This window comes from Melanerpes formicivorus, unplaced genomic scaffold (assembly GCF_026170545.1).
Source record: "Melanerpes formicivorus ecotype bairdi unplaced genomic scaffold, bMelFor1.0.p_v2 SCAF_47, whole genome shotgun sequence".
Taxonomy (NCBI): domain Eukaryota; kingdom Metazoa; phylum Chordata; class Aves; order Piciformes; family Picidae; genus Melanerpes; species Melanerpes formicivorus.
Window position 1 is genome coordinate 4,491,478 of NW_027142399.1, and position 14,629 is coordinate 4,506,106.

Below are 14,629 nucleotides of genomic sequence, written 5' to 3' on the forward strand. Positions count from 1 at the left end.
GCAGGCTTAGTGAGCTCTGCAAAACAAGCTGGGATGAGCTGATGTGGGTTCAAGCAGGTGGCAAAAGAAAACCTCAGAAAGGTTCCTGTCTGATTTAGCATCAGCACCAGAACAAGAGGACACAATCTCAAGCTGCACCAGGGGAAGTTTAGGCTGGAGGGGAGGAGAAAGTTCTTCACTGAGAGAGTTGTTAGCCATTGGAATGTGCTGCCCAGGGAGGTGGTGGAGTCCCCATCCCTGGAGGTGTTCAAGAGGGGATTGGATGTGGCACTTGGTGCCATGGTTTAGTCATGAGGTCTGTGGTGCCAGGTTGGACTTGATGAGCTTTGAGGTCTCTTCCAACCTTGGTGATTCTGTGATCATGCTGAGGATGACAGATGTGGCTCAAGATGTGATGGTTTTTACAGCAGGAAGCTTCTTCCTGGGTGAGGCACCTAAGGATTGGACTTGATGAATCTTCTTCCAAGGGGAGCAGTGGATTCCCCTACCTTGGACAGTTTGAAGACTCAACTTGCCAAGGCACTGGGCCAGCTCATTTCAACTATGCTTTCATCTGGAAAGCTTGGACCAGATGATCTTTGAGGTCCTTTCCAACCTGGCATTCTGAGATTCTATGATTCTCAAAGATCTTTTCCAACCTGAACAATTCTGTGATTGGTGAGGTGTAGGAGCAGGATGCCCAGGAAAGTTGTGGAGTCACCATCCCTGGAGGTGTTCAGAAAAGAGAGTAGATGTGGCACTTTGGGACATAGTCTAGTGGTCATGGAGATGTTGGGTAGAAGGTTGGACTTGATGGTCTCAGAGATCTTTTCCAACCTTAATGATTCTATGAGTTTATGTTTTAATGATGGCATTTTTATTTGCACCTCTGCCTGCCTCATCCTACCTCTCCAATGGCCATGGTAGTACTTCCTTGGGCTGTTTTTGCTGTCCAAACCATAAGCTGGATCTTTTTAAAGCATACCTGGATGTCCTGGCAGTGATTCCAGCCTTGTCAGAGGCACATTGGGGCAATCATAGTGCTGTTGGGATTCACTTCTAAAAGAGGTTGGAAAACACTTCTAAGATGGAGTCCAACCCAACACCCCCATGGCCCTTAAACCATGTCCCACAGTGCCATGGGCACGCATTTCTTGAACACCTTCAGGGTGGTGACTCCACCACCTCCCTGGGGCAGCCTCTTCCAATGCCAGACCACTCTTGCAGCAAAGAAATTTTTCCTCATAGTTTCATTCAGGGTTGGAAGGGACCACAAGGATCATCTAGTTCCAACCCCCCTGCCATGGGCAGGGACACCCCACACTAGATCAGGCTGGACAGAGCCTCATCTCCAACCTAAACCTCCCCTGGCACAATTTCTGGCATTTTTTTTCCTCATTCTAGCACCTTATACTAGGGAAAAGAAAGTGACCCCCACCTCACTCCAGCCTTCTTTCAAGGAGAGAGCAGAGTAGAGTAGGATAGGATAGGATAGGATAGGATAGGATAGGATAGGATAGGATAGGATAGGATAGGATAGGATAGGATAGGATAGGATAGGATAGGATAGGATAGGATAGGATAGGATTAACCAGACCAGGCTGTAAGAGACCTTCAAGATCATCAAGTCCAACCTATCATCCAACACCATCTAATCAACTAAACTATGGCACCAAGCACCCTATCAAGTTTCTTCCTAAACACCTCCAATGATGGCAACTCCACCACCTTCCCAGGCAGCACATTCCAATAGCCAATCTCTCTTTCAGTGAAGAATTTCTTCCTAACATCCAGCCTGAACCTCCCCTGGCACAGCTTGAGACTGTGTCCTCTTGATCTGGTGCTGGTTGCTTGGGAGAAGAGACCAACCCCCATCTGGCTACAGCCTCCCTTCAGGTAGTTGTAGAGAGCAATAAGATCTCCCCTGAGCCTCCTCTTCTCCAGGCTAAACACCCCCAGCTCCCTCAGCCTCTCCTCATAGGGGGAGTTGCAGAGAACATTAACTGCATCTCCTCCATGGGCTGTTTGCAGTGTCTCCCAGCGTGGACATGGGCTCCCAGGAGGCTGTGATGTCCCCCTTGCACTGGGCTTAATGACACCAATGCATATTAATACGTCTTTTAGTGTCATCTCTGTGCCCTCCACTGTCCTGCCCCAGAGCCCCCACTGCTCCAGGAGTGTCTGATCAGTAGTTGTCCTCCGGTGCATGATTAGCAGATTAGCCGTGGTGCCCAGAGCAGCAAAAAAATGAACTCCCAGAAGCCCTTCAAAACAGAGAATAATTCATTACCCACCTTGATTTCCACTTAAAATGTACTTTAACTACACTTCCAACTACAAACCCTAAATCACCCTCGTGTTCACAAAAAATCCATCATTTTTTATTTCATTGCACGGCACTGGCATGACATAATCCCTGCCAGAGCCTCTCCGAGTGCTTTACGGATCAATAAATTACTTACCTGCGCAGCAGAGGCAGTGCTTGCAAGGCCATTGCAGTCATTCCGGCTCAGCACAGCCCTGCAAGGTGTGGGAGGTGGGGAAAGGCCTCTGGGGGGAGCGGGATCAGCGATAGGGGTGTTGCAGCGCCCGGGGCTGCGGCTCCAAGCGGCTGGATGAACGGGGCTCGCCCGGGGAAGGGTGGAAGGAGCAGGATGCTTTGCAAGTGATTTGTGCCTCTCCTGCAGAGCGCAGCAGCAGGGTGCCAATCCACCACTCAGGCCTGGAAAAAAATAAACTAAGGAAGGTGATGGTCTTCATTATGTTCTGCAGGTGCAGGCTGATAACAGCAGCTGATCGTTTTTCTCGTGGAGCTCAGAGAAACCCCAGCTCCCTCCCCTGCAGCTGCATCGCGTCCTCTGCTCCTGCGGCAACAGGGGCTGAGTGCTCCCTGCTTGCTCCTCACCCTTCCCCTTCCCTCAGCCCCTCTTCTCCTCACTCCCTGCCTCATTTGCTCCTCAGCCCTTCCCCTTCCCTCAGCCCCTCTTCTCCTCACTCCCTGCCTCATTTGCTCCTCAGCCCTTCCCCTTCCCTCAGCCCCTCTTCTCCTCACTCCCTGCCTCATTTGCTCCTCAGACCTTCCCCTTCCCTCAGCCCCACTTCTCCTCACTCCCTGTCTCATTTTCTCCTCAGCCCTTCCCCTTCCCTCAGCCCCTCTTCTCCTCACTCCCTGCCTCATTTGCTCCTCAGACCTTCCCCTTCCCTCAGCCCCACTTCTCCTCACTCCCTGCCTCATTTGCTCCTCACCCTTCCCCTTCCCTCAGCCCCACTTCTCCTCACTCCCTGCCTCATTTGCTCCTCAGACCTTCCCCTTCCCTCAGCCCCACTTCTCCTCACTCCCTGTCTCATTTTCTCCTCAGCCCTTCCCCTTCCCTCAGCCCCTCTTCTCCTCACTCCCTGCCTCATTTGCTCCTCAGACCTTCCCCTTCCCTCAGCCCCACTTCTCCTCACTCCCTGCCTCATTTGCTCCTCAGACCTTCCCCTTCCCTCAGCCCCACTTCTCCTCACTCCCTGCCTCATTTGTTCCTCAGACCTTCCCCTTCCCTCAGCCCCACTTCTCCTCACTCCCTGCCTCATTTGCTCCTCAGACCTTCCCCTTCCCTCAGCCCCACTTCTCCTCACTCCCTGTCTCATTTTCTCCTCAGCCCTTCCCCTTCCCTCAGCCCCACTTCTCCTCACTCCCTGTCTCATTTTCTCCTCAGCCCTTCCCCTTCCCTCAGCCCCTCTTCTCCTCACTCCCTGCCTCATTTGTTCCTCAGACCTTCCCCTTCCCTCAGCCCCACTTCTCCTCACTCCCTGTCTCATTTGCTCCTCAGCCTTTGCCTTCTCCCAGCCCCATTTCTCATAACCCTCTGTCTCATAGCTGTGTCCTCTCTTTTGGTCAGGGCCACTTGTACTTGACCTGCTCCTGTCTAATCACAATGTCAGTGCTTTCATCCTGATTGAATTTCTCTTCCTTTGCATGGTGGCAGACCCTAGAAGCTCCTCTGTAGACTTGTTGCCTTCATGGCCATCTCCTTGTGGTGCTTTTCTGCTTGCAAGGGCATGACAGAGAAACCTACATGGCTGTAGGAAGAGCTACAAGCCATGGAGAGGCTGGACAGGAGGCTGGGCCATCTTATCTAGACCATGGTTTTCATAGACTCATAGAATCAATAAGGTTGGAAAAGACCTCAGAGATCATCAAGTCCAACCTGTCACCTAACACCTCATGACTGCTAAACCATGGTTTTGCCAAGAAAGCTTGGACCAGATGGTGCTTGATGTCTTTTCCAACCTGGTATTCTGGGATTGTGATTCCATGTGCACATTTGGGATGCTCATGTTGAACCTGGAGTGACTGCTGCCTCTGGGGGAGCTTGAAGGGAGTGGATGGTGTTTTCTTGGTTGGATGGAGCTCTGCTTGAAAGGGTTCATTATGGCTGGGAGGACAGGATGAGTACTGGAAGCAAGGCAAGGAAGAAGCACCAGCTGACACACCATGGAGGCTCTGAGGAGAAGCTGTCTCAAACCTCCCTAAAATAACAGAATCCTCTCTTGGCTACAATTTCTTCCCACCTCAGCCATATCTTCTCTACCCCTTCCTTTCCCCTCTGTGTTCCTGTCAAGTTGTATGAGATTGATGGGCTACTGCCTAGCTGGATGAGGTGGAGGAAGGAAGGAAATTCAGCCTCCTTCCCCCATGTTTTGAGGCTGGAGTTGGGAGCAGAACCAGTTGCATTTTGATTCCCTTCTTTGTGTCATTGCAGTGTCTCCAAAAATCACCGAGATCTCTTCTGACATCTCCATCAACGAGGGCGGCAACGTCAGCCTCACCTGCATAGCCACAGGCAGGCCAGATCCAACAATCACCTGGAGACACATCTCACCCAAAGGTAAGAGCCAAATGCTGCCAGAAATAACCCAGGAAGGGCACAGGGACGTTTGCCAGTGGCTGGAGAGTTGTTGATTGCTTGACATGCTCGAAAATGATGTCACGTAATGCAGGAGGTGATGACTGATGGAACAACATACAGCAGCTACAGGCTGGGGTCAGAGTGGCTGAGAGCAGCCAGGCAGAAAGGGACCTGGGGGTATTGGTTGACAGCAGCTGAACATGAGCCAGCAGTGTGCCCAGGGGGCAAGAAGGCCAATGGCATCCTGGCCTGCATCAGGAACAGTGTGGCCAGCAGGAGCACAGAAGTCATTGTGCCCTGTGCTCAGCACTGCATAGGCCACACCTTGAGTCCTGTGTCCAGTTCTGGGCTCCTCAGTTTAGGAAAGATGTTGAGATGCTGGAAGGTGTCCAGAGAAGGGCAACAAAGCTGGGGAGGGGTCTGGAGCACAGCCCTGTGAGGAGAGGCTGAGGGAGCTGGGGTTGCTTAGCCTGGAAAAGAGGAGGCTCAGGGGAGACCTTCTTGCTCTCTACAATACCCTGAAGGGAGGTTGTAGCCAGGTGGGGGTTGGTCTCTTCTCCCAGGCAATCAGCACCAGAACAAGAAGACACAGTCTCAAGCTGTGCCAGGGGAAGTTTAGGCTGGATGTTAGGAAGAAGTTCTTCCCAGCAAGAGGAATTGGCTATTGGAATGTGCTGCCCAGGGAGGTGGTGGAGTCACCATCCCTGGAGGTGTTTAGGAAGAGCCTGGATGGGGTGCTTGGTGCCCTGGTTTAGTTGATTACATGGTGTTGGGTAATAGGTTGGACTTGATGATCTCAAAGGTCTTTTCCAACCTGGTTAATTCTATTCTATTCTATTCTATTCTATTCTATTCTATTCTATTCTATTCTATTCTATTCTATTCTATTCTATTCTATTCTATTCTATTCTAACATCCACCCTGGTGGGCTGGCAGAGGAGGTGATGCTTTTGCTCACGTGAAGGACTGGCAATGGGTGCCAGGTTGGGGTTGTGGTTGTTGGGCAATGGCCATGCTTTTCTGACAGTGTTTTGAGGATTCTGGTGGGGGGGAATTCTTTCTTGTTGCTTCAAAGGAAGCCTGTAAATGGTGCAAATGAGCAGGAAAACACAGGAAGCACTAATTGATAGCCTTGTTAATTGGAAAGCCAAACTGGAGCAGAACTGTGTGGGTGTGACTGCTGGGAAGCAAATCCCAAGACGTGCCTGTTTGAGAGCATAGCATTGCCAGAGCGATTCCCAGCTGCTTCCTGGAATTTGCTTCTTGCTGCCCTGTTATTCCCAAGTGGCTGTGAGGTCTTCACACATGAGCTGGGGGGCTTTAGGTGGGATGAGCCACCCAGCCAAGGGCCAGCGCCCGGCTCTGCTCCTCTGACTCCATCCTGTCTCTGATCCTCTGACCTGGCTGGCCTCCTGCTGATGGAGGGTGCTCCAGCTTACTCTCAGCCGTTTCCCCCTGGAGGTTTGACCCACCTGGGCTGTTGGCCCAGACAAGCTCTCCTTGGGGGGGTCCAGCAGGTGAAGGAGAGGGCACAGGAGCAGCAGTGATGGATGGGGCCTCATCTGCTCTCAGTGTTCCGCTGCCTGGCAGTGGCTCTGCTGGCTCTGTGCAGCTCCATTGATTTTTTCCTTTTTTTACTGTTTGTCTGCACTGTAGCAAACTGCTGGGCCAGATCCATCACTCCCCACAGTCCAGGCAGAGTAAGCTGAGTCAGAGTCATCTCAACCCCTTCCCTTGACAGGAGCCTCTGTGAAAAGCCTTCCTGGTGCACAGGATGATCCAGCGTTGTGGGTGGTCATGCTGAGGTGAAAGCCTTTGGTCAGGCTCTGGGCATGGATGAAATGCAGGGTGCAGATCTATGCTGTCTCCTCTGTCCCTGAATCACAGAATCACCAATGTTGAAAGAGACCTCAAAGATCATCAAGTCCAACCTGTCACCACAGATCCCATGACTAAACCATGGCACCAAGAGCCACATCCAATCCCCTCTTGAACACCTCCAGGGATGGGGACTCCACCACCTCCCTGGGCAGCACATTCCAATAGCCAATTCCTCTTTCTGGGAAGAACTTCTTCCTAACATCCAGCCTAAACCTCCCCTGGCACAGCTTGAGATTGTGTCCTCTGGTTCTGGTGCTGCTTGCCTGGGAGAAGAGACCAACCCCCACCTGGCTACAACCACCTTTATGTAGTTGCAGACAGCAATAAGGTCTCCCCTGAGCCTCCTCTTCTCCAGGCTAAACAAGCCCAGCTTCCTCAGCCTCTCCTCGTAGGGCTGTGCTCAAGGCCTCTCCCCAGCCTCGTTGCCCTTCTCTGTCCCTGAGCACCTATCCATGGCATTGAAGCTGCTGTCACAGATCTGTCACCATCAGGTGGCATTTATGGTTGAGGCACTCCACACGCTCCCACCTTGCAGCCTTTTCTTTTTTCTCCTCCTCCCTTTGTCTATCCTGACAAAGTGTTTTGGTCTCACTCAGCCTCCTCACCTCCCATTTTCCACATGCATCCCCTCCTGCTCCCCCAGGACCCTCCTCTCGCACTCCTGTGCCCCTCACTTCCTTTTCCCCCCACACCATCCATCCTCTCCTAAGCAGGCTCCCGGCACAGGATGCCTCTGCCTTTCAGGAGGGCTATTTGCTGTGTTTGCTGCCATCCAGCAGGTTTTTGCCCCCAGGGAATCTTTACCTGCGCTTGAACCAGATGTTTCCATTTTACTTAGGACTTAGCTGCTATGGAAACTGAGGATGCACCAGGAGAGGAAGAGTGAGCTAATCAGAAATTACCTGTGGTGCTGTGTAATTTGCAGCAGCAGCTCTTACCTGATTTGGGCCATGATTAGGCATTCTGCTTTCAGAATGCAAAGGGAACAAATGATCACAGAGATTTACTTGTGGCTGGCCTCCTGCTGATGGGGGGTGCTGAGCCCAGAGGTGGCCTGAGACAACTTTGGTGGCTGCCCATCTCCATGGGCAGCTCCTCTGTTGTTCTCTCTGGGTCTGCCAAGCCACCAAGGGGGACCTCTGCCTCATTCTGCATTCGGCATGCGTAGGAAAGACAAAGATTGGAAGCATGGGGGCTGAAACAAGAGGCAGGGCAGGTGCACAGAGGTGCTGCAGCAGATGCCGAGATGGCAAACCTTGCCCTGGTAGGATAGACTTTAATTTGGAGAGCCAGCAGCAAGCAGGGCCCCAAACCTAGCTGCTGGCCCTCTCTTGGTTTAGCTCTGCCTCGCTGCTCATCCCCAGGGAAGTCTCAAGCAGGCTGCCTCACCGTCTTTCTTGGAGTGGTGGAGAAAAGGGACTGAAGAGAATTGGTTTGGGGAAGGCTGGTGCATAATTGAAGGGTTTACATAGTGGATGGGTAAGCAGCTCTCACTGCTGTCACCTGGGAGAGCCTGGGATCGCGCTGGCTGTGCCAGGCACGGACAGAGCAGGAGCTGGAGGAGCCATCCCCACACTCACACCACTGAGTGCTCCTCTGTGCACAGGCACTTCACAGGCCTTATTATTTTCTTGGCATCTCTAAGCCTACTGTGAGGCTCTTGGTGAGAAACGGAGCAAGTGAGAGTGTTTGTTCACCGGGGAGCATGTGGTTGGGTCCTTCAGAGCATTTACACCGAGAGTGGCCTGGCTCCCTGGTGGCTGAGCTCACTTGAGACCCCTCTCCAGCCACCCCCAGCTCCCACAACTGCTAAGGTGTTTTCTCACCCATGCATTGCTCTGGTCCAGTGCAATGTGTTTAGCAGCTTGTTCTGGTAGGCTCTGCTGAGCTCTCACGTCTGCAGCTGCAATGTTATGGGAGCTGTTAAGCCTACTTTTAGGCTCTGCTAGTTTTGGGGACTGCAAGAGTTCCTCACAGCTGGGAGGAGGAGACCATTTTTGCAGTCTAACTCAAAAGCTGGGTGAACCTGAGCAAGAAGAGTTTTCTGCTAGGGGATCCCACAAGAGCCAGCATTCCCCATGCCTCCATCACTAGGCTGAGCCCTGCATGGGGGCTGGTCCTCCCTGTGCCCACCCTCATCATTTGCTGTGAGCAAAAGCAGGATGCTGACTCCAGGGAAGGGTTTTGTGGACCTGTGGCCAGCCCAACCAAGATGTGCTCCAGCTGATATTCCTCCCCTCTGCCTCACCCCACCCTGTGCTTTTTAATTTCTTCTCCCAGTGGTGCTGTACTAACCCACAGCAACTCCTCTTAATGCAGCTGAACAGGTTGATGTAGAATGAGAAGGGGAGCTGGTGTGGCTACAGCTTCTTCTGCCTTGGAGGGAAAGACTTAACTGCTCTGGGGCTCTGCTCTAGGCTTGGATGCTCCAGTTGGCAGCACAACTGCCACCAGAGCTGCCAGCAGGCACCAGTGCTTCAAAGTGCAGCTCACCAAAAGCATGTTAGGAAGCCAAGCTCTGGCATGTAGTGAGGCATCTCCATTTCCCCCTTGGTACCCCAGTGATGCCAAGGCTATTAGGATGGCAGTCAAGAGCAACATCCTCAGCAGGGTGAAGGAAAGGGGGAGGGCAAAGAGGGGGAAGAAGAATGTGGATAACCATGATCTGGATGAAACAGCCAGGGTGAAGAGAGGGAGGAGAGCAGAGAGGGGGAAGAGGGATGTTGATGGTGTGGATGTAACACCCTGGAAGGATGTAGATAGCCATGGTGTGGATATAACACCCTGGGTGAAATGAGGGAGGAGAGCAAAGAGGGAGATGAAGGCTGTAGATAACCTGGGTGAAATGAGGGAGGAGAACAAAGAGGGAGAAGAAGGCTGTACATAACCACTGTGTGAATAGAACACCCAGGATGAAAGCAGGGAGGAGAGCAAAGAGGATGCAGATAACCATGGCTGGGATATGACACCCAGCAGGAGGGCAGCAGCATCTTTCCAGAGGAGATGTAGGTCATGCAGAGGGCTTTGACACTGGGGTCTGACAGGCAGGGTTGTGTGCCCCTGCACTTTTGTCTTTGCACCCATGGGTGCTGAGCATCTCTTTTGTTTCCAAGGCTTTGGATGTACTGCAGTCCCCAATGCCATCTGTAGCCTGGTCTTGTAGTTAATGATCTGGGTTTGGTCACCCAGGTGTTTCCATAGCTACTGGGCTCTTTATTTATTTTTTGGGGGCAACTCTGATGTTGTCATGGCGATTGCCAGGTTGTCAGGCCCGTGTTCATCTCTCCCTGGACGAAGGTTGGGATCTCTTGGCTGGCAGGAAGCGCACAGGCCAGCGCTGGAGCACGCAGAGCTGCCGCCTAGCAGGCACTTATCCGTGCTGCAGGCACGATTCTCATCATGCTCCCTGTTAAGCTGGGGAAATGTGCTGAGGAATGGAAGGGAGGGCTCTCCCAGGAGGGGTGAGGGCTTGGCAGCCTCTCTCCCAGGAGCAGCAGGTGTGGATTAGCAGCAATGCTAACGAGGGCTCGGTGGTCAGATGGCAAGTGTGGCTGTCCCGGCCTGATGGGAGCAGGAGTAGGAGGAGAGGGTGAGATTCAACACATATAAGTGCAGGGTTCTACACATTGGGCACAACAACCCCAGGCAGTGCTACAGGCTGGGGTCAGAGTGGCTGAGAGCAGCCAGGCAGAGAGGGACCTGGGGGTACTGGTTGATAGTAGGCTGAACATGAGCCAGCAGTGTGCCCAGGTGATCAATAGGGCCAATGGCATCCTGGCCTGTATCAGGAACAGTGGCCAGCAGGAGCAGGGAAGTCATTCTGCCCTGTACTCAGCACCAGCTAGGCCACACCTTGAGTCCTGTGTCCAGTTCTGGGCCCCTCCATTTAAGAAGGACATTGAGAGACTTGAAGGTATCCAGAGAAGGGCAGCAAGGCTGGGGAGGGGTCTGGAGCACAGCCCTGTGAGGAGAGGCTGAGGGAGCTGGGGTTGCTTAGCCTGGAGAAGAGGAGGCTCAGGGGAGACCTTCTTGCTGTCTACAACTCCCTGAAGGGAGGTTGTAGCCAGGTGGGAGTTGGTCTCTTTTCTCAGGGAAGTAGTACCAGAACAAGAGGACACAGTCTCAAGCTGTGCCAGGGGAGGGTTAGGCTGGATATTAGGAAGAAGTGCTTCCCAGAAAGAGGAATTGGCCATTGGGATGTGCTGCCCAGGGAGGTGGTGGAGTCACCATCACTGGAGGTGTTTAGGAAGAGACTGGATGGGGTGCTTCGTGCCATGGCTTAATTGAGTAGATGGTGTTGGAGGATAGGTTGGACTTGATCTCAAATGTCTCTTCCAACCTGGTTAATTCTATTCTATTCTATTCTGTTCTGTTCTGTTCTGTTCTAACCTGGGTTTTGCAGATAGCTCCACTGGTTCATCCGCCTGGCTGGCACCAGTCTGCCCCAGACAGACGTCTTGAGCTAGAGATTGCATCCAAGTCATCATCCTTAACGATCCTTGATGGACTTTCCTGCCATGGTTTTGTCTAATTGCTTTTTGATGATTGCTGGAGTATGATGGATTCTGGTGTAAGGCTTAAGAGAGCTGCTGCCAGGGCAGGGAAACATTTCTGCTTGGCTTGATGGTGTATTTACTTGTAAGAGGTCTGATCAAGAGGTCTTTACAGTGGGAATCTCTCATTAATCCCAGGATTAGGCTGGGTGCTGAAAGACAGATCCCATGTGGAGCCAGAGGCCTGAGCCAAGCCTGTGCTGTAGTGTGTGGAATATCCACCTTGGTGCTTTGCAAGGCAGAGGCATGAGGCAGGGAGATGCTCAGAGCATCCCAACATTGCCACATCCCGGATATCCTCCCTGATCAATCTGTTTAACCTCCGTGGCCCTGCTCATCCCTCCTGGAAGAGGCACAGCAGCAGTCCCTTGTCTCGCAGCGCCGATGGGAGGATGAATGCATTCAGGGCGTGAGGCAGTGGTAATCACAGCTCATATATGCACTTAAGATAGATGAGACACAGTGGCCTAATGTGGCAGAGGCCTCATGAGATCATCTGTCTATACATCAGCAGCAAACCAGCGAAGGGACTCTGGGAGAAGTGTGGTATATTTGGAGGTATCGATTGGCTCTGGCTCTTGGCTGGGCTTAAAACAAGAGGACAACAGAAAAAAAGAAAGATAAGGCAGCTTGAAGAGTTGCTTGTCCCTGGGAAGGAGACAAGTCCTCCCTTCTCAGAGCTTAGTCCATTAAGCACATCACTTGCTGTGTCTGCACCTCCCCAGGGTCCTCTCTGGACAGGAGGCAGGGGATGGTTGATAGGATTGGTTGGACCTCAGCTGTGCGGCGCAGAGAGAGGAAGAATCCACTGGGGTGGGAAAATCTCCACCTGCTTCTGTGCCATCTTGTTCCTCACAGTGATCAGCTCAGCATCCTTTGAGATTGTTCCCTTTAAATCTGCTTCAAATTAACTTCAGGTCAGAGAGACGTGGCCTCTGCTGGGCCTTTTAGCAGGGAACCATCTCTTGGGGAGAGCAGATGGTTTGTGTAAGGCTGCTTCTGAGTTCACCTCGGCTCTTCTCTCTCTGTACTGTCTCTTGGCTCCTTTGGAGATGTTGTGTGAGCCAGCACAAGTGGTTCTTGAGTCCTCCTACTGTGGATGTGCAGGGGAACACAAAGCCAGCCCTGAGCTGTGGTGTTCATAGATTCATAGAATGGATTGTATTGAAATGGGCTTTAAAGATGAGATACTTCCAACCCCATGCCATGAGCAAGGACACCTTCCACTAGACCAGGTTGCTCAAGTCCTGGCCCAACCTAGTCTTGAACACCTTCAGGGTGGGAGAATCAACAAAATCCCTGGACAACCTCTTCCAGTGTCTCCCCACCCTGTATAATATTTCTTCCTCATCTCCAGTCTCAATCTCTCCTCTTCCAGCTCAAAGCCATTGCCTCTTGTCCTGTCTCTCCAAGCCCTTGTAAAAAGCCCCTCCCGAGTTCTCCTGTAACCCCCTTCAGGTACTGGAAGGCTGCTCTAGGGTCTCCTGGATCCTTCTCTTCTCCAGGCTGAACATCCCCAACTCTCCCAGCCTCTTGGCTTGGGTTGGCCACCACACTCTATGTGATAGAATAGAGTAGAATAGAGTAGAATAGAATGAATAGGAATAAGCCAGGTTGGAAGAGAGAACAATTAGACAAAACCCTGGCAGGAAAGTCCATCAAGGATCATTAAGGAGGATGACTTGGATGCAGGCTCTAGCTCAAGAGGTCTGTCTGGGGCAGACTGGTTCCAGCCAGGCAGATGAACCAGTGGAGCTATCTGCAAAATATAGGATAGGATAGGGATAGGATAGGATAGGAATAGAATAGAATAGAATAGAATAGAATAGAATAGAATAGAATAGAATAGAATAGAATAGAATAGAATAGAATAGACCAGGTTGGAAGAGACCTTTGAGATCACTGAGTCCAACCTATCACCCAGCACCACCTAATCAACCAAACCATGGCACCAAACGCCCCATTCAGTCTCCTCCTAAACACCTCCAGTGATGGTGACTCCACCACCTCCCTGGGCAACACATTCCAATGGCCAATCTTTCTATGAAGAACTTCTTCCTAACATCCAGCCTGAACCTCCCCTGGCACAGCTTGAGCCTGTGTCCTCTTGCTCTGGCGCTGCTTGCCTGGGAGAAGCGATCAGCTCACCTCGTTGCACACATTCTCTGTTCCTCGTGGAGACTCATTTGGTGGCTTGAGCACCACATCCTCCTTCCAGGAGGCCATTGCAAGGCCTGGGCTCCAGCTACATTAACTGAAGCATTTCAACCAGCTCCAATGCTGTAGGCAGCTCAAGCGTCCCCTTGTTTACTGTTGAAATAATTACTGCTTTGCCATAATATTAGCTCTGAGCCGTGACTCCATTACCATTATCACCGGAATATTACCCATTTATTATCTCCCAGCAACCCTGGAAGATGAACACTAGGCTTCAGAGACCAATTGTTTTACAACAGACAGGATCTTGGTGTGCATTGTTTAATGAGGTAAACTACATTATGGCTGGCATTAATTTGGCTGCGGTGCACTCCACTAAATCATTGCTAACCTGTAAATCTGCCACTGGGTTTGATGCACACTTCATCAGAGCGCTCATGGGCACAGCAACTGGGTCACCAGTGGCCCCAGCTCCTCTTTGGGGCTTTTTTTGCATGGCCTAGGCTGCAAAGGAATAGGTTGTGGTGCTCTTGGAGGAGCAAGAGTTGGAGATGGGCACTGGTGGATGAGAAGCTCGACGTGAGCCAGCGGTGTGCACTTGCAGCCCAGAGAGCCAAGCAGAACCTGGGCTGCGGCAAGAGAAGTGTGGCCAGCAGGGCAAGGGAGGTGGTTCTCCCCCTCTGCTCCACACTGCTGAGACCCCACCTGGAGCACTGTGTCCAGTTTTGGAGCCTCTATTACAGGAAAGATCTGGAGATGCTGGAAAATGTCCAGAGAAGAGCCACAAGGATGAGCAGAGGGCTGGAGCTCATATCCAGAGAAAGGCAACAAGGCTGGTGAGAGATTTCAAGTACAAGCCCTATGAGGAGAGGCTGAGGGAGCTGGGGTTGTTTAGCCTGGACTAGAGGAGGCTCAGGGGAGACCTTCTTGCTCTCTACAACTCTCTGAAGGGAGGTCGTAGCCAGGAAGGAGTTGGTCTCTTCTCCCAGGCAAGCTGCACCAGAACAAGAGGACACAGTCTCAAGCTGTGCCAGGGGAGGTTTAGGCTGGAGGTGAGGAGAAAGTTCTTCCCAGCAAGAGGAATTGGCCATTGGAATGTGCTGCCCAGGGAGGTGGTGGAGTCCCTGTCCCTGGAGGTGTTCAAAAAGGGATTGGATGTGGCCC

General features: G+C 52.1%; 1 protein-coding gene across 7 annotated transcripts in view; it reads left to right on the forward strand.

Annotated features, from left to right (window-relative positions):
• The window catches only part of LOC137452007 (protein CEPU-1), a 582,860-nt gene that overhangs the window by 531,026 nt on the left and 37,205 nt on the right, over positions 1-14,629 (forward strand). For all 7 annotated transcript variants that reach the window (XM_068160049.1, XM_068160052.1, XM_068160054.1 and 4 more), the window contains one exon: positions 4,728-4,853. In XM_068160049.1, the coding sequence (XP_068016150.1) occupies positions 4,728-4,853 (126 nt within the window). The remainder of the gene's footprint in view (positions 1-4,727; positions 4,854-14,629) is intronic.